Source organism: Sabethes cyaneus, chromosome 2, assembly GCF_943734655.1.
Source record: "Sabethes cyaneus chromosome 2, idSabCyanKW18_F2, whole genome shotgun sequence".
Classification (NCBI taxonomy): Eukaryota; Metazoa; Arthropoda; class Insecta; order Diptera; family Culicidae; genus Sabethes; species Sabethes cyaneus.
This window is the reverse complement of record NC_071354.1, coordinates 23,304,809-23,329,221: the sequence shown is the minus strand read 5'-3', so window position 1 is coordinate 23,329,221 and position 24,413 is coordinate 23,304,809. Positions and strand designations below refer to the sequence as shown.

The window sequence follows — 24,413 nt, the reverse complement described above, 5'->3', positions numbered from 1 at the left end:
GTGCAACGGAGGTTCATCCGCTTTGCCCTCCGTAGGTTACCATAGAATGATCCGTTCCGGCTACCAAGCTGCGAACAGCGCTGCAGGTTAATCAACTTGGACACCCTGCAAACACGTCGGGACGTAACTAGAGCCGTCTTCGTATCAGATGTTCTGACATCCCGGGTTGACTGTCCTTGGATTCTAGGAAGACTAGATATCTTAACTCGGTCTCGCTTAACGCGGAACAATTCCTTCTTGCATATACCGCATCGGAGAACTAACTACAGTATTTTCGGTACTATAACCGGCTTACAACGGAACTTCAACCGTTTTGTGTCCTACTTCGACTTTGACGTCAGCCGCAACATGCTGAAAACCCGATTTAGAGCTCTTGCTATTAGTTTTTAAGTAGTCAGTAAGAAAGAAAAATCTGTTGACTTTTAATTAATAAACAATAATAACAATGAATTTGCTGACGACCTAGCAAGACAAGTATCAGCTCAGCAATTTATTGATCCTGAAGCGTTTCTGGGCACCTCCACATCCGCCATGAAAGGCGAACTGATGACACGGGAAAAGCTAGAAATAGTATCCCGTTGGAATCAAACACAGACGTATTTTTTCACGACAGATACGTATTTCGCCTACGACTTGCAGGCTTCCTCAGTGTCTGTTTTCGAACTACGGTTTCGGTTCGGTTCCTCAAAGGCGATATTTTCGTGGATTTCTGGACAGCATACAATACAGTCGAGCACAAACAGCTATAACAGGTAATGCACGAGAACGATTCGCCGGACAAACTGACTCAGCTTATCAAAGCTGCCCTGAAGCGAGTGATGTGCTACGTGCGTGTTTCGGGGACACTCTCGAGCCCCTTCGAATCGCGAAGGGGTTACGGCAAGGGGATGGACTGTCTTGTATTTTATTTACTATCGCTATTGAAGGTGTGATCTGGCGAGCAGCCAGATCTTCAGCAAAAGTAGCCAACTCCTAGCGTAAACAATCTCGACATCATTACTAAAAACCTTGGGACGGCGGAAGCAATCTACACCAGAAAAAAACGGAAACTAGGTTGATTAGGCTACAAATCGATGCTTCGACTGTGCAGCGAAATCCCTTTTCTTCAAGAACCCCACCGACACCACGAATAGATGGGCCCAACATGCTAGATGCCTTGATCAGGTTGAAACCGATTTGCGAATGTCAAGATGCTCAACGAATTGGTGACGAGTAGCCCAGGACCGAGTACAGTGGAGAGGAAGTCTGGGTGCGGCGAAAGTCACCCCGGCTCACTGCTGGTAGAAGTAAGTGAATCAGCGAAACAAGTGAAGTGCTCAGCGAACTACTCCAACGTTACCATTTGCATGATCTGAAAGCAGCGCATCGTCAGATCCGAATAGATGGTCAACAGTGCTGAATTCATCACGCTGAATAACTGCCTCCAATGCAACAATGGGTGATTTTTTTCTAGTTCGACTGGAAGAAAGATCGTTCCTGCACGCGCATAATGGGATCGCCTAGACTTTGGTCCCATATCGGTGTCAAGTGGAAGACGTGCAGAGCAACTGCTGAGGGGATGGTTATCACCACTTGCTTAAACACTGATACCGCTCACCTTCAAATCACTCTCACATGGACTACTGAATTCTGCATTAGGACTATCCGAAATATCATGAATAGGAAGGGGGAGGGAATGAGTTTACTTTAAAAACTTCTGTGTGAACTGTCAACCCCCAGAACCATTTGGGTGGAACAAGGGAGAGCTTAATCCAGAGCGTAAAGTAGAATCTCGAAGCAAAGCAATTTGATCGGATTTAATGCGAGATTCTTACCAGAGACACAAAAACCCATAAGATAAAAACACCTCCGTAGCGTTATAATAATAGGATTAGTTCTTTCTCTAAACGAATAACTGTACTGACTCATTGACTGCAGTAAAAACGCTATATTTCAGCATTAAAAAAATGGAAGTACAAAAATATTATGGACTTGATTTTATTTATACACAAGGGTTATTGTTTTTACAGAAAACATTAGAAAAGTTAACATAGAGTATGTTAAACATCAGTTCTCTATAGTTAAGTTCAACTAAAATTAAAGTGAACATTTTAGGTCAACTTAATTGTTTTACACTTAATACATAACTATATATAACTGTTTTCATCGATCAGTGAGACTTGTGTGCGGTTCTCGACTAAGAGACTTTAATTTGTTTTGATTAGTTTTCTATACTTGCCCAGCTGAATCGAGAATTGTAAATATTTATCTGCTGGTGGAGTAGAAGGATTAATCTGCGTTGTATCTGTATTTTGATTAAATTTTCGCTCCCATGATTTCAATGTAGTTTATACCGCTTCATCAGCGAGCGTTAATATAAGGAACTGAACAAGTACGTGCTGTGCCTGTGAGCATTTTAGTACAAGAATGAATTCTACACATCGCTAAGTGTGATACGTATGAGAAATAAATTATAAAGCAGTACGTTCTAAATATCGAATCTGTTACTGTTTTCTAACTTTTAATTACATCACCTAAGCGAGATTGATGCAACAATAAGAAATAAATTCAAATTATAATAATTATTAATAAAGACCAATTAATTGCAGAGCTTACAAATTACTATGGTTTATTGAATTTATTGGAAAATATTTGCCCACAAGGCTATCTTACCTTCAAAGATTTAAATATTGAAACGTGCCTAATCATTACATCGAATGGTTGTAACTATAAAATAAGAACTGTATGGTAGAAAATTTCATACAAAATTTCGTTACTTCCAGCATGCTCAAAGAGTGGCCACAAAATAGCCCTTTAAACTCAAACAACTAAACAAACATTTCAACCGGTTATATAAGACGCTGGAAGAAAGCGGCATTGGCTTAGCCCAAAATGGCACATCGAATCGGCATTTGTTTTTTCGGCATTTAACCGGTGGATTAGAATTATAAGCGCGTATTGAAATGCACTTCAGCAGAATGGATTGCGGATTGTCCAATATACTATGTTCTCACATGGTTTTATATCACTGGGTTCCTATCTTCTTACGAAATGATAAATAGCTACGAGCGAACGGCATTATCTGAGTGCGCTGCGATGACCGATAAGGAAAATGCCTCGTGCCGGCCCCAAACAACCATCAGCTGATACTAACGGAGACGAAGGTGTTCTGAATAATTAAACATTATCGAATGTTTTCCGCAGGATCAGATTCCTTGGCCCACTAAACAATCGATTGCAATCAAGAGTCTACTGCTGTATTGTTTCCGCTTGCATCCAGTGATTCCTCATCACTAATCGCGTCTCGAGACTGCTTGGACTGTTGCTGTCTATCGGAATTTGACGGACCAGCCGTTGGTGAAGCAATAATAGCGGGGGTGACGTTTCTTCGAGGGGGCGACACAACTAGCATATTGACTGATATCAACAGTGGATAGGTAAGTTCCTTATCAAACATAATCAGCATGGCCTCTTCGTTCTTATCCAGCGCAATCGTCTCGATGGGTGATGTTTGCTGATGTTTTATTTGCCGCAGTTCATTTAGGGAAGCAACCGATACCCTGATAAGAAATTGGCGCTTCACTTGCAGACTTAACAGTCGCTCGTTTTCCGTCCGATGGTGTCGCTTTACTCGTAACGTTTTCGTATCCGATATTAGGATAAGATCTAAACCGAAGTTGAATCCGGTCCAACGCCACTTGAGATACTCGTTTTCGGGCAACGTTCTGCCACAGCGTATGCAGGTTTCGAGGAACAACTTATCGTCCACCTCCTTCGGACCTTTGTCCAGTGATTGATCAATAAGTAACATACTATTCCACTGTTGAAACAATGGTTCGTTCAACCAATCCCATGGAATGATGTTGTCCTGTTTCAGTACCTTAATATCTACGTGATGGTTCAACAGATTGTGCAATCTCAACGCACGGAAGCAGTTTTCATATGGTTTTCCTTTCGGTGTATTCAAAAATGCCACCGCACTCTGTCTTTGTGCGAAATACTGCATTTGTTCGTCGGAAGACGAAATTTTCTCACAGTCGGCTTCACTCGTAGCGTTAAGCTTCAAAAACATCCAGAACCTTAAAAGTGTGTAGAGTGACAACTCCGTTTGCATAACATACAGGTCGGGACTGGCAACCAACAGCTCCATCAAATCGATGCTAATCAACCGCAACCATTTGCCCGTTTTGTAGTACAAACTGAGCAGATTTACCAGCAACCAGTTGAAGGTGGATTGTTTGACGCTTTTCACCCCATACTCGCATGCTGCTTCGTAGTACTTGACTGCAGTCTGCAAAAAAGGAAAGTCAATATGTGCATAAAATGATTATCGGAAACGTGTAAATTAAAACTGTTCAATCTTGGCTCAAAACGACACCGTAACTCTTACCTCAGCGTTGGTAGTTTCGATCATTACTTCAGCACACCGATCAATCAAACTATCCAGTTGGAAAAGTGTTGCCGTAGCTAAAATGGAAACGATTTCCCGCGGTTCTAGCACCACCTCATCCATATAAAGCGACCCAAAAACCGAGTACAGCGACTCAATGGTAACCTTCGGATCAATTATCTCGATGTGAACATAGTCCTCATCGGCTTCCCGCCAAGAACCGTTGAACATACTAGCGAAGTACGGACTCTGGCTAAGGTACACCTTGTGCAGATGCCACACCTTGCCCAGAGCGTGCACGGTGATGTCCGAGTTGCGCTCCTCCTTAAATAGCGCCTGGTAAATGTACTTTGCTGTTGAGATCAACTTTTTCCTACAAAAAAAGACAGTTCATGAGTCGAAGCTAAAATTTGACCAAACAGAAAATAGAACAGTACCTTTTGGGTGTTGCCAATGATTTGTCCAGTAGCTCGCTATTATCCTCATTGCTATCCGAATCATCATCGTCCCGTTTGCGCTTCTTGCCCCGCATCGCCTGTATGGGGCTGGATATTTTGTTCACTACGTTTCCCATTACGCAAAAGGTATGCTATCTGGGAATTGAAATTCAGAATGCATTTGAAAAATTATTTAAGATTGCTACGAAGGAATTGAAACGGTCTTTAAAAACTTAAAATGGCCAACGAATTTGGGTAGCCCAAAAACAAACAAAAAACACATCTCAAATGTAACCTAGAATCGGAAAAATAAAATTGTTTCTTACTGATAACAGCAAATAGATTTGTTTCACAAACTATTGCCTTGACAACCAGACATTGAAGTTACAAAAGTCATTTGTTTATTTGTATAAAAATATCAACAGGCCTTGTAACCCTACTGATACACTTAACCTAGAATGTACGTGCTAGTGTCAAGAATCTAGCTTCCAGTACCTCTAGCTTCGAGACTCGCGACTAACGAGGTCGTAGGTAGCTGGTTTTAAAACGATTGAACTAGCGCTGCAGACCGGTGATCGTACTAAAGCTGCCGTAGTTGGATCGCCGATGCGCAGAGAAAAGATGAGCAATCCACTCCGGAGGCCAACATATCGGGTACAGCTATTGTTCTGATCACATTGTGAAGAGTATTCAAAGAGTCTGCAACGTTGTTCTTAGCAAGGCAGCTGGACCTGAAAGAGGTCGTTCCAGTGCAATCTCCGAAGAGCGAACCGGATGAATCTGCGCTCGATTGACTCGATTCAATCACTTCCTTTTTGGCCACTCCACACTATAGCACAGTAATCAAGATTCGAGCGGGTTAGTGCACAGTAGAGGGCTTTGAAACAATGGATGTAGTAGAAGTTCTTAAAGATGGACATGACAAATACCAGGTTGCTGCAGACCTTGCCGACAATAAGTGCGTTATGTTGTTTGTAATCGAATAGTAATTCCAAGTCCTTGACATAGTTTCCGCGACGTGAATGCACGACTGATAGCGTTTAGTCGAAGAGGAGGGGGTTCAATTTCCTGGAGAATGTAATAACTTCATATTTGTCGAAGTTCAACAAAATGATAGCTGTTCCTGCAGAACCGCGGCATCGGACGGATTCTCTACTTTTGCATACAGCTTAAGATCGTTGGCAAACGAGAGTCGCGGACATTTAAACAAGACATTGACAGTGTGAAAGTGGACGAGGAAGACCAAAGGTTCAACATGACTGCCTTGTGGGATTCTATAGCCAGCAGTGAAAGATCTTGAGACAAAACCGTCGATGTTTACTTCTAGATTGCGATCGGAAAGATATGAATTAAACCATCGTAGCAACAGGCAGCCAGGGTGTTGATTTTAGATTCGCAGCAGCTGATATGACCATCGCTTTGTCGATAGGGAGGCGAGTTAAACAGTTGCTAAGTACAGGAACGCATTGGATGACTCTGGAAATTTTTGCTCTTGTCAACCTGTCGTCAATAAGTATACTGGAGAATTTCCGCGCAGATAATTGAGAAATCTGTTCTATATTGCTTGCAGTTTCGCTACCCAGGAACATGACCAAAGGACCAAAGGACCGTTGTCTTTCCGCTGTTCGTTAACATGCTTCCAAAAGGATTTTGGATTTCTTTTCAGCTTGCAATGTTTCTCAGGTAGCTCCGGAAGCAGCAGCAACTCAATCGTTTGCAACGCATGTTCACCAACAGATAGTGATTACGGAGTGGCAAAGTTCTATATTTCGAGAATTTCTTGAGCTTTACACTCGGATTTCATACGTCGTAACGTGGCGTTTACCCAGGGTGTCTGCTTCTGAACGGGTATGGTTCTTTTTGGAAAATGTCGATCAATAATGTAGTTCACAATATTATTGCGGTAGAATTACATCGTCCTTGCCCAGTTGTGGGCAAAGTTCCAATTAATGCTAGCCAAAACCCTTTGGATTTCCAGGAAACTTGCGCGTGTGAAACTACAGTAGACGGCCGGTGGTGCGATAGTCACGATATATATTTGTTGACGAATAGTTGCCAGCAAACTGTTGGGTACGAAACGGAGAGACGGGAGAAGTTGCGTCAAATATAGCTCTGGCTCTCTCAGGTCTCGACCTAGCGCCTCCCCGCGGATCTAAGTCGGATCATATCATAAGCAGCTAAGGTAGGGGATGTGAACTTGAGCGCCTGTTTCTCAGGTGAGGGGCGACTTAAACAGTGACGGAGCGAGCGGCTGTATATGAAATACTGTATCCCGAAAGCTATAACTCAGATGGCAGATGAAGACCTGGCTTCATCTGCCCGAGAGCTACATCGACTCGAAGTGGGGGCCCACCACTATACAGAAAATTCGTTGGCCAAATTCTGGACAAAGGGAGTTCCGTGCAATAGACCATAGACCAGAGGTATGACCATCTGTAGCTGTATCTGTACAATTCGCCAGCAACGAGCAATGATAGTGCTAACAAACTAACAAAAGAGGGAAGCTGCCAGATGTTAAGACCCGTTAAGAAGGCAATCAGTGAGCTGAAAAAACGGCGAAACTGCTGGGAATGACGGTACATCTAAAAGCGGGGAGCGAGTACATGTACGATGCTATCTACCGGATTGACTGAAGTTTTTGGAGCGTCTTAGTAGAATACGAAACCTGGAAATTAAATAAAAAGAAAACTTATCCACTTTAATTCTACTATGAATATTTTATTCTTGACAGATACGTATTTCGCCTACGACTTGCAGGCATCCTCAGTGTATGTTTTCGAACTTCGAAGAATTAAATTGGACAAGTTTTCTTTTATTTAATTTCCAGATCTACCGGATTACTGTCGGGATCTGGGAGGAAAAACAAATTTTAGAGGAGCGGCTGGATGGCCTCATTTGCCCTATTCAAAAACAAATGTTGATTCACGTGTAAAAACTATGAAGCTTTACATTGCTCAACTCTAACTACAAGGTTCTCTCCTGTATGCTATTCCGTTCCGACTGAGATCGTTAGCGGAGTCCTTTGTCGGCGAGTTCGGTCAAGTACGGAGTCGCAGTGGTCAAATCTTCCGACAAAAGTCAAACGAAAAGGGCTGTGGTAGATAGTAGAACAAGGTTTTTTGACGAAACTAGGTTAAGCTGTTTCGTGCGACGCTAGATGGGCCGGATGGATCAAAATCATGCGTCAGAATAGCAGGTGACACTTTAGCCGTTTTCGTAATGTTAGATGGACTGAAGCAAAGGATATACTCTCTAAGCTGCTATTCAATATTGCATTGGAAGGAATACGTAGGGCAAACATGGAAAGAAACGGGGCTATCATCACGAAATCCCACATGCTTCTTGGGTTTGCGCATGACGTCGATATCATTTAAAACAACCGTGCCGAGGTGGAACTGAAGTTCTAGAGTGGAATCGCATTCACGTTGTAAGTACGGCGCATTTTCGCTATATTTGGAAAAATGGTTATTATAGCCCTGCAATTGTCCTGCACTCTAACCGCTGGCCGCGAAGTCTATTGTATAAAAACAGAAGGTCAAGTTTCGATAACGGAATGTAGAACCTAGGCTTTGCTTTGCTTTGGTTATTATGGCACAACTGCTTTTCCTATAACGTATTTAACTATCAGAATATGAAGTGTAACTATTCAGTTAACGTTGCTCAATTTTTATACTTTTTAGATCACGCGACCGATTTTAGATAGCCTTTTTACAAGAAGCTTTTACCTACAGCTACACTAACGCGTGAAATAATACTTGAAGGAATAAGAAATCAATTGTCATCTCTAATAAAGTCAACTAAAAGATAGTACAGCCCTATTCGTTACAATCTATCCTGCAAACTTGGACTGCATAGGTTACCAAGTGACCTAAATTCCAGCAGGGCAAAAGGAAGCACTAAAACTCACCGCGCAACCTTCAAAGAGATTGTATGTAAATAAACATTTGGACACGATCAAAAACCCGGCAACCTCCAGCGACTGCAACGCGCCATAAAACCTACAACACTACTGATTGATAAACATATGTTTTCACGATCCAAACCAGCGTTTCATTTCATGTGTGTTAAAAGCGTCACAATGCTAAAAATAACTACGCTCGCTATGCGTTGTAAGCTGAGAAACACACATTCAACAATTTCGCACAGTGATAGTCACTGGTGCTTATGTTTTCTTAGGCATTAAAAATTTATTTCTAAACTTTATTTAGATACCAAGCGTCGAAGAACTAAAAAACAATTTGATTCTAACCATTTGAATTAATTTTCTACATTATCAGTCCGTTACACTCGACGTGGGGACATTCAACTTTACACTGCCAGTTGAATCTTATATCTAAAGGGGAATCTCGTTGCACCAATATAATCTCATTTGCAAATAAATATTTCTCGAAACCTGACCGTCCAATTTCAAGAAAGGCACACGAAAGAAATGACGTCAACTTTTCAAAGTTTGTTCATTCGTTTCTGGCATTTTATTTCGAGCACGTTTTGCAATCGACGATAGAAATGCCAATATTTGCCTGCCAAATTTGTACTACCTACAAGTATTCACTGTCAAGTGTTCACACTCGGATCCGAACTATGGCGAGTTAGATTTAAGCTTGCATAGTTTGCATGTAAATTATTGTGATTGTGATGTCATTTCATTTGTAGGAAAACAGTGGCCTACAACGTTTGGCGTCTTCCATTTGCATAATTACACATTTGTTGCAATCACTATTTCATACGCACCTATCGTCGATCTTGCTTTATGCTTTTTGTGGCTTCTACACACATACCGAATTTTCGTTAAGGTAAACTACAGCTGCTCAATATAGTGAACACACGAATTTAACCAAACTAGGAACAAGTCCTGTAAACAGATAGTAAACACGTTGTTAGTTTTATGGTGTGCCCTTCACGTGATTGCACACCAAACGAATCTGCACCCTCACACGCTCGGACGTGGGGCCAGTCCAACCAAAACGGCCAGCGGTGAACTTGAATCAACTCTCTTCATCACTCTCAGATCATCACTATACTATACGAATATACGAACCGTCTGGTTTTAAAACGCATGCTTACGATTATAGTACACTATACGGTGTACGGCGGCTTGCCATATTCACAATTAATACGTGTGTAAGTGTAGCAGAGAACACTTATCGGATCGATTAAGTTTTCAATATTGGCAAAACACAAAACGTTTGTATTGTGGTGTTTATAACATGCGGTTTTGTTTGTTTCCAAATTTGTAGATTAGGTACCTGGTTTACTGTAGATTACCTGGTTCTCTACATGTTCTTATATAAATCAAAAGTTTTACAACTAATTTATTGGCTTTGTCCTATCAATCAATGACGGCATTCAGACCCATCAAAAATTTGTTGAGAACTGTTCTGGTAAAATATGCTTTCAAGAAACATCAGTAAATTGTTTTTATATTTCACCAACTATTGACAAGTGCCTTACTTGATAGTCTAATCACAAACTTACTTGTGGTCTTATCGTGTGGTTTGAGTTGGTGATGTTACGGTAGCCTCAATGTTTATACTGTGATAAAAACATACATTCAAACAAACCAGTAATGTTCAGAACTACTTTCGAAAACTTGCAGATGCCACTGAAAATTTCTTTACTTTCATAAATTGCACTAATTATTCCACGGTCTTTTCTGTTTAATTTATTTATTATTTATTATTAACTGTTAAGTTTTATCTTATGGTTTTTACATGAATAGAATTCGATTATACTCGACCGATATTGTACAGAGAAAGATAATCTTAAGTTAAGTTGAGAAAATGTGAGTCAATCCAGCGCGAATAGGCACGGATGATGTCATTTTCCGATATGACATCTGTATTGCAAAATGGTCAACGCTATAAACAACACAAGGGGGCATTCCAAATATGAATGCATTTCTATTGAAGCAATTTAGAGTCAATCCAACAAATGTAAATAGGCAATCCTCTTGAAAATAATGCATTTTAAAATACAATTATTAAAAATGCTTACCACCAGTCCAGAAATATGAAAATTGTTACATCAATTTATGGCTCATCGATAGAGTTAGGAGCTGTGCTGCCTCTGCATACAACTATCCGACGGTTGCACAATGAGTAACCAGCCAAGGCTATACTCGTAGCTCGGCTAGCTCGGGCTATCCCTATTTCGTACTCCGCTCACCAATCTTCCAATCGATGTAAACAAAGACACCTACGCGATGACCTTTTTTGTAGGAGCAGATTATCGTCAGCAAAAACTACGCATGCAAGCGTAATGCAGTCTCTATCTATATGCAATATAAAACTTCACTTTTATGATGCTTATCCAATCCACTGGTGGTCTCTGTGTTATTTTGTTCTGATGAGAATTCTCGATTTACGCTGTTGTAGTGTAGACACATTCACTAGAATTCACTTATTAGACTAAGCTCTTCCGAAAAATATGTTGTTGTCACTCAAGTAATTTTCTTCCCTCACATGTAATCTGCATTTAATTTTTATCATGCTACAGCACAGAACACAGCATTGAACACAAGCTAATTATCCGAGAAGACGTCGCCATAACAATTGATTTAATAAATTTTACAAGATTTTGTGGAACACTCCATCAAAACCGAACCTTTTCGAACAAGCTTCAAAATAAAAATGAAAAAGAAACGTCGTCGCCGTTGTCGAATGTCTTGTTGAAAAACGATGGCGATCAAAGAACATTCAATTAAGGTTACGTATTGGGTTCATTAAAAATATTTCGATACTGTAAAACGCATATTTTATTTAAAAATTGCTTGATAAAAATTTGTCTGGTACCGATAGAATAGAAAAAAGGCTTTTCTGAGGAGTGTGAGGACAATCAGTGCTTTAAAAATCGGATATTTTGGATCTTGTCCTACAGGGAGTTACGAAATTAAAGGAAACATGAAAATGTGAAAATGTCACGGAGTGGTCATTAGGCTTATAACTGGGTAATTTTTTCCACAAATTTAATTTACTTGGACCGACTGATCAAACATATTTCTGTAGATTGATTAATATAAAGGATATGAATATTTTACAGAAAACTCCGAGAATTTTTTTTCTTGGATAATCCATACACCCAAGATTTTACAACTTTTAGATCAAGCATCGCAGAACAAAAATTTTTTTATGAAAATCCGGTAAAACATTTGTACAGATATTTAGCAGGATTGCGGAACACTTGACTTCAAGTTTTCTACCACCGTGAATTTTTTTTCCGCAAAACTTTGCCGTTATGTTTTCTGAATTGCTAAAAAATCAATTTATTTGAATTTCTGTTTTGGATTTTTCGAAACTTGGTTCAAACTTTGATATTTTGAATTTCGGCTAAATTTTTAAGAGCGAACAAGATCGATGCTGACATGACGTCGGAGCAGGAAGGACAGGGCTAAGAAGTATGAACAATCCTCATACAAATGCTCATACCTATAATGTATAGCGGGATCTGGCGTGTCGCGTGTCCGGCGTCAAGTTATGTCATTTTTCTTCCTCATCATCAGCTCATTATGGCAGAAGTGTGGTCTGCACGGAGGTTATTGGCCATTATCGCTACTCTTTCTCTCAGCTTTGGACACAATTTGCTCTAAGTGCCACACATCCTGCGGCAAACGGAGACAGAGCGGCTAAAAAAACTGTCACGTTTTCTGGGAAAATAAGAGATAATCGCGTCTATTCTACATTCCGATCGGGCCCGTTCCGATCAGAAACGTGTGTTATAGCAAACGTTGTATTCCGATTGAAGCGCAATTTCTGATCAGATTCGGCTCCGATCGGTATGTAGAATAGAGGTCAATGGTTGTTCATTTAGTCCATTAACGATGTTTACAGTCAAATTTCATAACTCATGAATGGATTATTAAATTCACAATCAAAAATCGAAATACACTTGGTTATATGATTCGAATATTAAGTATATTTTATTCGACTTTAGACACCCTTCTTTCTCGACAAACTTCGCAGCCGGTTATTAGAGTACAGACACAGACAAACAGACGAGACACTCGCGTTAATTCCATCGTCCAATCAAAAACCACTCATTTTTCAAAAAAGCATATTTCGCAACATGGCCACACTGCGGCGCGCGAGTCTTATTTCGAGTTTTCAGTATAAAACCATACAAATGTAATAGCTCTACAGCATAAAACCCTGCAAATGCAGGCTACTCCGCGACATGCATAATAGAGGGTGCTAGTATGCAACCAAAATGTGTAGAACGATGGTTTTTAAAGGATTTTCTTCTATGTGTCATGTCAGTTCGTCAGTGGTACAGAGCAATTACGGGGCTACTGACTCTAGCAATACTGCCAAGCCGAAATTCGAACACACGACTAGCTTAAGCTTGTTTACTCACCGTACCTCGGAACCGCCCAGTTGGTTTACTCCGTTAAGTCCTAGGATAACTTCCGTTGCGTCTGCTTCTGTTATTTCGCTGTTGAGATGCTCATCGAAGAACTATTCCACCTGTCGACTACCTCGCGCTCGTTTGTGACCAGGTTTCATTCCTCGTCCCTCAGACTTCTGTGTCCTTTAGGAGATTAGTTCACATTCTCAAAGAACCTACGCGTCCTATTAGCCCAGAATAGTTGTTCTAGCTCTTTACTATCTGTCTTCTTCTGGCGCTGTTTCCTCCACAGGAGCGTGGTCAACTCATTCTGCGCTCGTCGATACTTAGCTAAATTCTCCTTCGTGGCAATGCTAGATAGGTTTTACGTGCTCTTTTTCTCTCTCCGTCAAATCAATCATTTCGTGCACTCGAGGCTTCTTCGCCTAGCACCGGGGTCATGACCTCATTGACGGCCTAGCGTATGCTGCCCAGACCGTCTTCGAAGTATCTAGCTCCACAAATGTTTGTCTAACTGCCGAATGTTTAACCGAGGAGAGCGGCTTTGCCGAGGATGTATAACCGAACGACGGAGTCGTTCTACATATTTTAAGTTTCACTCCGGCATTACCAATACACTGACAACCCAAAAATGTTTTTTTTATTCAGTGTTCGGGGTGGAACTTGAATATTTGAATGGATTGGGTTGGAACTACCTGAGTGTACAAAACCAACCAACGAGCAAACCTAAATTGGATCTAAACGAAAATAAACGCTATAATATCCGTCGTATTACAGAATAAGGCTGATTGAATCACTGCCGTTTGAATCGAATGACGCGATAGTCAAATCGAAACTTTCTCATGATCTAATTCGATTCACATAATACCGTAGTAAATGCGCCATAAAATTTGGTTTGTCACATCACTCGCCTCTCAAAATAGACCCCAAATAGAGAGATAGACAGAGAATACACAAAAAAATCGGTGTAGGTATATCACTTCTTGAGACATTTAAGCCATTCCGCACAACGAGCGGAAGTCGGATATCGGATTTTAACGTAGTTTTACAATTCAGACGGTCGAATATCGGTTGTTAACAAGTCTAATGCAGATAGACCACTTTATTGCCAAACAGAATTATTATCATTCTGTTGCAGATCAAAAATTCAACATGAAAAATAATTAACTTTAAGATATTGTTTCTTTAAAATTGTGTTGTTTGTAAAGATGCAGTTTATGCAAAAATATCATTTTCGACTAAAATGGCCGGGATATTAGCAATCATTAACTTTTCGTCGGAGAGCCCAATGTCGGAAGCAGTTTATGGGCCCAAAAACGGGGTTCTGTTTATAGAAATGTATTCGCCGCAATCTTCTGGCTCAGTGATGGCCAAACTGCGGACTGGTTTGATAGACGGTGGACGGGAACTATAGGTTGAATTTATTAGTCAGAAGCCATTCCGGGAGCTATTGAGGAGATCCACTGTTTTTGCCAATCTGAACACAGCGAATATATTTTCATGAAGAAAATTTTTGATTCAAACAAAAAAACTGCTTTCGAAATTTTCAGAATCGATGACGACTAATTTCACCTTAACTAAATTTAGTCGTTAAACCTGCTTTTGTTCAACTATCAATCAGAATGGAATGAATCTCGTTTCCAATGCAACTCAATATGGCATCAAAGTGCAAGGTTCATTTTCACTGCCTTTAAATTTTATTACGAAACTTTGAGCAGAACTGACTTAAACCAAGCCATGATTGTCCGCTTGACCTTAAAAAAAACCTTGGAATGACCAATATTCGAGGAGAAAAAACATTCTGGCATGTTAGTTTTGATTAGAAAATAAAATAGTTAAATTAGTTTTGATTAGAAAATAAAATAGATTAGAAGTTAAAACGGTTCGATACTAGCACATGTGCCAAAATCAAACCGTGGCAAAAACGAGTCGATGCTATATTTTCATAACAATTAGTTTAGTTTAGGAAGTTATAGAATTATCAAGTCGTTAATATAAAATAAAAATCTCATGGCGGTGAAATTCATAATCATTCATATGCGTCGCTGCGCGGTAACGCTAGCGGATGTGATGCATACTACATCCTATATAGCCTTAGATAAATTCACTTAATTCGGGAAAGCATCAAGAGCGAACAATAATTGAAATTGTAGTTCAAAACAATCGCTGTACATACATACGTTTCCTTACTAAATGATAATTCCGATTCACTTTGCATTTTTCTCGTTTTTTTTATTACACAGTGTCTTCCATCCAATATTACTCACTTCCTTAACGAATAAACATAGCAGGATTGTTTTAGAATCGCAACTTCTGGAAGAACCACTTGTTTTTACCCGACTTGTGCCTGTCTTCAAACTTGACACGAATCTGGAAACGAGCCTTCTTGCGCTTGGCTGGGTCCTTCAGGTCCTTAGCGGAATATTTAGTATCCAAGCTGACATCTGGTACGCTGTAACGCGTAGGCATAAGGTGGTTGTAGTTCAAAGTCTGTTGAAAAAGATTAAACGATATTATATTCGAACATTACAATTTAAGTAAATTAAACAATCGTTTTTATAAAAATTTGGCAAGGTTTTCTCAGGTGTGATTCGTTTAGAAACAAAGAGCATAACAATATTTTGCGATTATTTCGCAGCTGGTGCTGAGAATAAAAAACTTCGATCGTCGGTTTTCCCGTCGAACACAGCACCATAACCGCAAAATACTCTAGATCTAGAGAATCCTAACACCACACTAGTAATATTTTGATAAATACCTTGATGAACGGCTTTATCTTGGAGCGCTTGTGGATACGGGATTTGCTCATACGGCGAGTTACGCGTCGAGGATACCGATCAATACCAGCGACCAGGGCATGACCAAACTGCTTGTCCGAGGTACCGTCGTCAAACGTCTTCAGAATGATCGCCTTACGACCAGCGTACCGTCCACCGAGGACGAGTACCACCTTTCCTGTTTTCATAATCTTACCCATTGCCTAAAAAACAGAGGAAAACGGAATTATAGGAAAACGCTTGCAGGAAGCTTTGAAAAATGTGAGGAAAACTGCTACGCGAAGATTCGTTTCACTCCGGTATTTGAATGTTTGTTTGAGTTGGCGAAACGCCACTCGCTTGTCGCACAATTTATTCAACATAAAGCTATTTTCTTGCTATATTGCGGAGTATTTGTATCATCAACCTTTAATATTCACTGTATTCTATTACCGTGAGTGTAATTAATCGAACTTGCGGCAGTAAATCATAGAAAATTTTAATAAAAACTTTCAAATTTTTACTCACTTAAGACAATGTGTCTACTTTCGATCCCAATGGCAGACCGGAAAAAGAATTAAAATAGGACAGAGCTAGTTGACGTTTGAAAAAAGTGTCAAAGTGCTCATCTGGTATAAAAAATATTGCCGGCAGCGATGCCAGATGTACAGCGGTGGTGGTTTCAACTAGAAATACTCAGAGGTGAGTATTGTCAATTGCAAAGAAAATTGTACCATCCAAAGTGCGATATCGCTCATAAAAGTGCTATTTTGCATTAAATCGTTTCGGTATCTTCGGCGTACTTTTTCGTTATCTTCCAAGCAATAAGTGCGCCGAAGATACCGAAACGATTTAATGCAAAATAGCACTTTTATGAGCGATATCGCACTTTGGATGGTACAATTTTCCTTGCAATTGACAATATTTATACTGTGAGTATTTTTTCTAGTTTCAACCACTCTATTTTTACTGCGCGCAGCGCCCATGACAGGTAGGTAGTTGTGATACCAAAAACTAAGCAAAACTGAAAGCGGTGTACGCTGCTGGAAAGAAAACAGCTCAAGAAAACTACAAGGTATACAGTCCTTAGGGTTATTGAGATTGCTGACAGCTACCGTACGCACACTATGCCGCGTATACGTACCAGCGGGATGGTGTGGCTGTCAAACTACATACATTGTCCATGTCCCACTCATTGGTTTTGGTACTTTTGGTTCTGGTGCCTACTTAGAGGTTTATTCATTTTAAGACTACAGAAACTAATTTGAAAGCGGTTAAACACAGCCTTTTAGCTATAATTTAACTAATATAGACCTTTCCAGTTACCGTGTACCCCCGTTGGTATGACCTTCTTTAATCTGAACATTTTTAATCTGTACCCCGGTAGTATGAATGCGTTCACATTAAAAACCGATCAAGCGTCACACAAATTTGACGTTAAAGTGGACCGGTAAATTAAAAAAAAGCAAAAAATCTTAATGCGTTTCCTCTTGCTCAGGAGCTTTGGCAATATAGCTCATATGCAACTTATATCTCTCCAGCACTCAAAATAGACCATTTTAGTCGAAACTGCCGAGCCAATTTCGTATTATACAAGCCGAACCTTTAGAATTCGTGCATGTTTGAGATGTTTTCAAAACATTTGTTTTCGTCAAATCAAAACAACAAGTTCATAGGGTGCGCGTCTTGCGCGTGTGTGAAAATGAATAGAGTTACCAAATATTCAGATTAAAATGAACTCGCCCAATCTGAACGAGCTGTTTTTCATATTAGCGGGGGTTGAGTGTATGTGTGTATTGGTGCTTGAAAATGAGGCAAACAACAACAGTAAACAAAAGAGGTGCATTCCTTTGTCACCAAGGTACAGAATGAGTTTCGTCTTCCGCTGGCTTAAATACCAGCAAATTTTCAAAATATGTGCTTGAATTTGGAACAGGATGAAAAATTTGACCGAAATATGTGCTCTGCAGTGTGGCAAACGGAGAAACACAATCGCTATTTTTCAGTTTGTTCCTCCAGCATCAGCTGTTCCCCAAAATGAGGTAAACATCATGTATACACACGCGTATTTCGTGTTCGCTAGTGTGGGTGCTTGAGCTGTCAGAAAGCTCTATTAGCTGTTATTTTCGGTATACTGGGTGGTTCCAAGTTGTCACCGTCCATGGATGTTTAGTCCGCAAAACTTTGACAATTTCACACCCCTGATACGTATACACGCGATTTGTTGCTGCTGACGTTTTTCAAACTGGGGGAAAACAAACAACCAACACAACCGTAAATTAGCAAGCTCTATACGAAAGGGTGACGTAGGACTACAGTGGACCCCCGTTCGTTTGAACGATTCCTCATGCAAACTAACGGGGTTAGCTTTTAATTTTAACAACTGGTAACCCTAAATATTCTGGAGCTTGTATGAACTGGCTGCCCTGTTCTTTGTTATTGTTTTGGTGGTTTGATTCAGTTGGCAGTTACAAGCAGCGAATATTTCATTCTCCAATCAGATTTCTACCATAATCGTTGGGAAAACGCATTGTGAAACAGATTAAACACGCTAGATCAGTACAAACAAATCGCGTTTATGTGCATTGTCTGCATAAGCAAATGATGTCATATTGAGAATGACATTTGAACCATTTTTAATTTGCATGTCGTGCAAACCAACGGGGTTCAAATTAAAAAGTGTTCAGATTAAAAACGGTCAAATGAACGGGGGTCCACGGCGCTGCATAAAAAAGTGATGAAAAGTAAAATCGCTGTCAAACTCCATACATTTTTGAAAAAAACTTAAATAAAATACAGTTTTTGATGAACCTTTTCAATTGTCAGGAATTTAGATAGCGAAATTTTGGAAGAAATTTGTTTATCTACGCTAAAGTAAGTGAAAGTATTCGACTTAATAAACTTTATGGCAGAAAAATGTTAATTTTTGATTTTGTTCCGGATGAAACAAAAGTACATAGAATCAGCTGTAAAGTTTACATATCCTGGATAGAGAATCACCAATTATTATCAGTTTTCAGTGTATTCCAATGTGTTTTCAAATGCTAACGAATTTATTTTCGTGATTAGCATCACCTGCGCCAAGAACCAAACATATAACCTATCAGTTCGTGAACATAAATACACTTGCGAAGCTCTAAAAATCTCCCGAATCAGAAACAATATATATATCAAATGAAAGGGAATGCTTTTTCTTACCTTTATTATCCATTTTCATCATTCCCACTGTTGTTAATTCAATAAAATATTACTTTTAAAATCGAGCTCCATATAGGTGCCAGCAAGCATTTTGGGAATTGTACTTTTTTGTAGTTCCAATAATCACAACCAGGTAGCGAACTGCTGCTATTAGTTTTGCTCGAATTCGTCTATTCGAGGGATACCCATGTTGCTATTTGATATTTGGGAATGTCGATCATAGATGGTACTAGTGTTCAAGTTAAATGTGAGGTACGATAATTTTTGTTGATTTTTCTTCCAAGAGTTATGTCTGTTTGTCTGTGGTCCAACTTTCAATGCAACAGCAATATAAAACTATAATATATTGCAAATTGCATCAAAAACGCGAAATGCAAGAAACTTGCAAACATTTTGCAAGCAAAATTCCAGCAGTGAGCCGTCAATTATTCATGTCAATTTATTGGGATTGACACTTGCAATAAGTTGACATAAATATTTGACAGCTCGCTGCTAGCATTTTGCTTGTAAACTGTTTGCAAGATTTTTGCATTTCGCGTTTTTGATGCAATTTGCAATATTTAACATCAAGAACAAAAAATTGGCTTCGTGCGAATCAAAAGTGGAATCTGTGCGGCAGGCAACATTTTTAGCCCTAGTGGCATTTTGCATTCAAAAAGGGCAACTTCCGCTTTTATCGAATTAGACCACTTATTGGAAAGTGGTATAAAATCTGATAAACGTCATGAATTCTGACGTTTCAAATTGTTTTTTGAAAATCTTGAAATCTTGGTGATGTCATCTAATTTTTGATGCTTTTGGCTGTTTTTAATTGTTTTCTGCTGAAAAATTTATTATAAACAGTGTACGAACTTAGACAATTCAAGTGAGAATCATTATAACTAAAAATGGCTGATCCCAAGTTCCAGTTTTTACCGTATATTGTAAGTAAAACGTCAAATATAATAGATCAACAAAACTATAAAAACTTATTTTTTCAAAGGCCCATGATCAACCGGACGTTTACGAAACGGCGGACGTTCCGGAATCGGAAACGTCTGATTTCTACGACGAAGAACCATCCAACGAAAGTATCGAACGTTTGCACATATCAACAAAAGATTCGTACAACAAATTCAAGGGAAAATATCTAACTGGAAATGTCGACTTCAGCGATAGGATTGGTAAGAAGTTCCGCGTTGGTTACGACGCTCGCAGTGGCGAATGGGATTTGGCTGGGGATGGTGAGCGGGAAACGCCACTTCAGAAATGTCTCCGCCTGCAGTGCGAGATGAATGAGCTGATGGAGGAAATAACTGTTTCCCAAGCGGATGCCAACAAAAGTAAGGAGGAAAAGGCATCGTATGCGGCGGTTTTTGAAGTTGTTGGTACCGCCAAAAAAGTTCTGGATAGCTTAAAGTTGGAACAAGTGGCCGGCAGTGAAACCGTATCTGAAGGAGGCAACGCTGAGGCGAAAGTGCTTTTGACGAAGATTGAGGAATTTAAAAAGACCGGTGGCGCTGATCCGAATAAAACGATTACCGAGTTGGCATATAGCACAAGAATCGCAGAACTAGAACATCGTTTACACTTGCTGGAAACAGCCGTCGGTGCTAAGCCGGAGAAGATAAGTCGGCTTGCCGGTTCTGCCGGAGCTGGCAATCTGATCGAGGCGGTACAGGGCATATCGGCAAAGGCTGCCCTGTTGCAACCACAACAACTAGATCTGATTGAGATCCGTTTGGGAACTCTACTTCAAAAGATGGCTTCTATCGAGGAGAAGTCCTCCGCCGAAGGACAAGACTCGAATCGAGAGCAAAAAATTATCGAACTTTACGAGATTGCTAAATCTACCGAACCGATCGTGCAGATTTTGCCGGACATGTTGCATCGTATGCAGACACTGGAATCACTTCATAAATATGGTTTGTTGGAAACATTTGACTAAATAAACGTGTAAACTAATTCTCTCCCTTCAATTGCAGCAACTAATTTTAGTAAGTTATTCGCTGAGCTGGAATCAAGTCAAGCAAGTATTTTGAACGGAATTGCCGGCAACAAATCGCTGCTAAGCGGAGTCCAGGAAGCGTTTGCACAAAATATCGAAAACGTGAACAAAGAAGTTAAGAAACTGGAGGAGAGAATGAAGTCCTTACAAGCGAAGGTAAAGTAAATTCCATTTCCAATTCATGCGTAATTTTATACTGAAGGCATGTATGCTTATGCAAAGAAAATATGTTTTATGCTACTTGAAGTTGCACTCATATATTGTGCTATTATCCTAACTTATAAGAATATTTATTATCAGTAAACTCATAGAATCGATGGAGTATTATTAAATATGTAGATTTGCGCGGTCGAACGATGACTTTCCGATGGCTAAAGAACAGTCTAATAAGACAACTGTAAAACAAAAATGTTTGAAAGGATGTGATATGGCAATAAAACCTAGGAATTTTGATCGTAATATAATTGTACTATATCGCTACGAACAGTACACTAACAATAGTTATTACGACCAAAGTTTTAGTTTCGGTTTCTGTTGCATGCGGGAACCAATCGATGTGCGATATGTTGCTAGGACTAATTAACCTAAATCGCTATATTCGGTAATAAATTTAAAAGCACAATGGCCAGACTATTCTAAAATCGGAACAAACAAAATAACCGGATGCCAATAACCAACGATGTAGTAGAAACTATAACCTTTAAATTTTAGTAGCATTATTGATTGAATTTAACACCTATATTGCTTACTCTCATCCTCATATTCAACAATATATCCTCGGCGAGCTCTTCCACCGTGGTGTAACGACACTTTTGGAAATTGTAAATGTCTACCAAAAAGCTGACCATCTGCTCCTTAAAATATTTACACACTTCTTTGAGGTTCTCGTCTGGCCCGAAGAAACCCCACACCATCAGCGGAGACAACTGCTCCGTTATGCAATAGAAATGTGACATAAATCCATTGGGAAACTTGAGCAAACGTTTCTTTGCCTTCAACACTGACCAAACGGCCGTCGTCAAGGCGGTCTCCTTGAAACTATTCGAGAGGAACCGATTGTTAATGACAGCGAGGACGCTGTTTGGTGGTGAGTCGAGATCTCTAAATGCATCCAGAATAATGAAGTCGAGTACTACGTCGTAGAAAGTCATGGCCTTTACGTTGCGAGACTCGAGCTCACGCTCGACATCCGGCCAATTATCCATGTTCTGCAGAAACTCCAGCATCGATTCGTACGCCACCAGGAAGTCTTTCGGATCTTTGTCTCCAAGGCAAAGCAAATCGGTCAGTACCTGCCGACCAGTGTCCGCCACCCATTGACTGTGTTTTGGGTCCTACAAAAATATAGTGGAAATTTAACTATCAACCTGGATTGGTTATTCTATTTCATACCTTAAATAACAATTGGAAGGCCAGTCGAATGCAGTGTAATTTAGCGAAATATTCCGCATCGGAGTTGCATCCGACCATATCGGTTCGTACCGTACGACAAGGAATGGGTTGATCATCCAGCAGTTCTAACGCACTTTGGTAAAGTGGGAAATTCTCTACATCTGAGAATATCTCGTCTTCAAATTCTCGCAGGTCAGCCACCTATTTGCAGGACGAATTAAATTATATGGTCTTGAAGTGAATCTTGAGTATTTTCTGTCGAAATTTGGTTGCAATATCGCACAGAAACTTGCCGTTCAAGCATCCATGGAGTTCGAAAATTTCTGCGAATTTCCAGTTAGAAATAAGTGCTTAGCATTACTGTTTACTCGAGGTAATTTCATGGACTAGTCATAAGAAACAAATGGTTGCGTTAATCTAGAGGCTTGACAAAATAGTCCCCAAGATTAACAGATTTAAACAACATAAATTTCTGAATTTCCATCTATCAAACCAATTGTTGGATGCACGAAAGGAAAAAAAATTATAATTTCCACATCAAATGAATGCTCATACCTGATCTAAAGCAGATGCAAAGCTCTCCGCCGAATCAAAGTTTGGATCCGAACCAGATCGGTGACCGTTGGATAGTGTGCCCGCTTGCACCACCTTATTATCATCGTCCCGAAACAACACCGATCGCTCGTCCAAGAACAGCAGCTCACCCTGCTCTTGCAGGTTGTAAGCTGCATCGAGAAGATTTTGCAGCTCGCGGCAAAATTCCTCCTGATCTGCCGTGATCCTGCTTGGAATATCGACGTCGTTTCTGCCCAGCAGTGCATCCTCCCAGTAGCTGATAACAGTCTCCAGCGCTTCCATTCCCATCACACCGAGCTGCTGCGGTGTTAATGGCGTTGTTCCCCCTATAACTGGGCCAGCGCCAATTCCAGTACCACCTCCTGCAAGTGAACCGGATGCGAGGGACATTCGATCAGAGATGCCATGAATAGATCCACCAGGACTATACGAACGACCAGATGCTTTCGATCCTGCCAGCGAAATTATGTCATTCGGACTTCGCACACTGTTCCTTGTTTTCCTATTGACTGGTTTACGAAGTCGCCGCTGCTGGGGTTTGGGAGTACGACGCCGTCCTAAATAACTAGCAATCACCCCCAGTACAGCAACTCCCGCTGTTACAGACACTACAATTACCTACAAAAAACTGGTTAATACTTTGATCTGCTTTTAAAAACTAAATATACTAACTTTTTGCGATGTTGTCAGGTTAAATGGTAAAAGTCGGGAAACACTCATTTTCGATTGTCAATTGATTGAAGCTACAGAAAACCAATCAATGACCTCCTTTTCTTGTTACGTGTGACACACAATTCCTTTTCAATGAATCTTAGCATAAACGAAAAACATAATTACACATCTAGCATGGCAGTGATAGGAAATGACCTTTCGCCTACAAGATCCAAAACACAAACTGTAAATTAAAATTGTTAGACGGATTCCAAGGAGTTTTCTAGGTTACCATTCATGTAACAGTTTTGTAGGTCCCGTTTTGTAGAATAGAGTTTACTTTTGAAGCTTGGAAGGAGGTTGCTTCAAGTTGCACTAATTGCGTGTTCTTCTTTACACAAATTTCCAATAGCTCAACTTTCACTTTTGGCCGTGGAATCTTTCTAAATTGTTCAAATTCACCTAATTTTAGTTAACACTGCTCCATCAACCAAAAATTTACACACCATCGCCAGCGCAACACACACACACCCATAAAAGCGATCGAAAACAAATGAAGTGATATTGGTGTGAGCGCTGTAAAATACCGAAATGTTTTTCTTCTATTTTACTTTCTACTGACATTCTGCTTCGCAAAGTCAGGGCCAACACGGAAAGCATTTCTGAAAGACACTGGAAATGTTATATACGGGTTTATTCCTGCAGGA

At 40.0% G+C, this 24,413-nt stretch overlaps 4 protein-coding genes across 8 annotated transcripts; 1 reads left to right on the top strand and 3 right to left on the bottom strand.

Annotated features, from left to right (window-relative positions):
- Nucleotides 1–1,939: 1,939 nt before the first annotated feature.
- On the bottom strand, nucleotides 1,940–11,383 carry LOC128734086 (protein germ cell-less). 4 transcript variants are annotated; one of them, XM_053828090.1, is made up of 4 exons: nucleotides 10,801–11,383; nucleotides 4,807–4,962; nucleotides 4,370–4,742; nucleotides 1,940–4,270 (listed from the first exon to the last, which is right to left on the bottom strand). In XM_053828090.1, exons 2-4 carry the CDS (start codon nucleotides 4,941–4,943, stop codon nucleotides 3,221–3,223), a joined length of 1,560 nt encoding a protein of 519 aa, XP_053684065.1. In that variant the 5' UTR covers nucleotides 4,944–4,962; nucleotides 10,801–11,383; the 3' UTR covers nucleotides 1,940–3,220. The 4 variants fall into 4 exon arrangements, with proteins under 4 accessions (XP_053684065.1, XP_053684066.1, XP_053684067.1 ...); XM_053828091.1 differs by lacking the exon at nucleotides 10,801–11,383 and adding an exon at nucleotides 10,282–10,357; XM_053828092.1 differs by lacking the exon at nucleotides 10,801–11,383 and adding an exon at nucleotides 9,538–9,626.
- Nucleotides 11,384–15,352: 3,969 nt separating this feature from the next.
- On the bottom strand, nucleotides 15,353–16,489 carry LOC128734504 (60S ribosomal protein L27). 2 transcript variants are annotated; one of them, XM_053828740.1, is made up of 3 exons: nucleotides 16,431–16,489; nucleotides 15,905–16,126; nucleotides 15,353–15,636 (listed from the first exon to the last, which is right to left on the bottom strand). In XM_053828740.1, exons 2-3 carry the CDS (start codon nucleotides 16,121–16,123, stop codon nucleotides 15,445–15,447), a joined length of 411 nt encoding a protein of 136 aa, XP_053684715.1. In that variant the 5' UTR covers nucleotides 16,124–16,126; nucleotides 16,431–16,489; the 3' UTR covers nucleotides 15,353–15,444. The 2 variants fall into 2 exon arrangements, with proteins under 2 accessions (XP_053684715.1, XP_053684714.1); XM_053828739.1 differs by having other exon boundaries at nucleotides 16,356–16,468.
- Nucleotides 16,490–19,907: 3,418 nt separating this feature from the next.
- Nucleotides 19,908–21,407, top strand: LOC128736973 (dynactin subunit 2). Its single transcript, XM_053831496.1, has 3 exons — nucleotides 19,908–20,023; nucleotides 20,083–21,004; nucleotides 21,065–21,407. The coding sequence occupies exons 1-3, from the start codon at nucleotides 19,988–19,990 to the stop codon at nucleotides 21,250–21,252; spliced, it is 1,146 nt and encodes a 381-aa protein (XP_053687471.1). The 5' UTR covers nucleotides 19,908–19,987; the 3' UTR covers nucleotides 21,253–21,407.
- Nucleotides 21,408–21,570: 163 nt separating this feature from the next.
- On the bottom strand, nucleotides 21,571–24,178 carry LOC128736003 (mitoguardin). Its single transcript, XM_053830487.1, has 5 exons — nucleotides 23,999–24,178; nucleotides 23,728–23,929; nucleotides 23,035–23,673; nucleotides 22,480–22,680; nucleotides 21,571–22,421 (listed from the first exon to the last, which is right to left on the bottom strand). Exons 2-5 carry the CDS (start codon nucleotides 23,773–23,775, stop codon nucleotides 21,804–21,806), a joined length of 1,506 nt encoding a protein of 501 aa, XP_053686462.1. The 5' UTR covers nucleotides 23,776–23,929; nucleotides 23,999–24,178; the 3' UTR covers nucleotides 21,571–21,803.
- Nucleotides 24,179–24,413: the final 235 nt, after the last annotated feature.

Coding starts and splice junctions, on each gene's coding strand:
- LOC128734086 (XM_053828090.1), bottom strand. CDS start 4,943: ATGGGAAACGTAGTGAACAAAATATCCAGCCCCATACAGGCGATGCGG. Junction 4,743..4,806: donor TCATTGGCAACACCCAAAAG/GTACTGTTCTAT, acceptor CTTTTTTTGTAG/GAAAAAGTTGATCTCAACAG. Junction 4,271..4,369: donor TCGAAACTACCAACGCTGAG/GTAAGAGTTACG, acceptor CCTTTTTTGCAG/ACTGCAGTCAAGTACTACGA.
- LOC128734504 (XM_053828740.1), bottom strand. CDS start 16,123: ATGGGTAAGATTATGAAAACAGGAAAGGTGGTACTCGTCCTCGGTGGA. Junction 15,637..15,904: donor AGATAAAGCCGTTCATCAAG/GTATTTATCAAA, acceptor CTTTTTCAACAG/ACTTTGAACTACAACCACCT.
- LOC128736973 (XM_053831496.1), top strand. CDS start 19,988: ATGGCTGATCCCAAGTTCCAGTTTTTACCGTATATT. Junction 20,024..20,082: donor TCCAGTTTTTACCGTATATT/GTAAGTAAAACG, acceptor ATTTTTTCAAAG/GCCCATGATCAACCGGACGT. Junction 21,005..21,064: donor GGAATCACTTCATAAATATG/GTTTGTTGGAAA, acceptor CTTCAATTGCAG/CAACTAATTTTAGTAAGTTA.
- LOC128736003 (XM_053830487.1), bottom strand. CDS start 23,775: ATGAGTGTTTCCCGACTTTTACCATTTAACCTGACAACATCGCAAAAA. Junction 23,674..23,727: donor ACCTGACAACATCGCAAAAA/GTTAGTATATTT, acceptor AGTTTTTTGTAG/GTAATTGTAGTGTCTGTAAC. Junction 22,681..23,034: donor TTGCATCTGCTTTAGATCAG/GTATGAGCATTC, acceptor TCCTGCAAATAG/GTGGCTGACCTGCGAGAATT.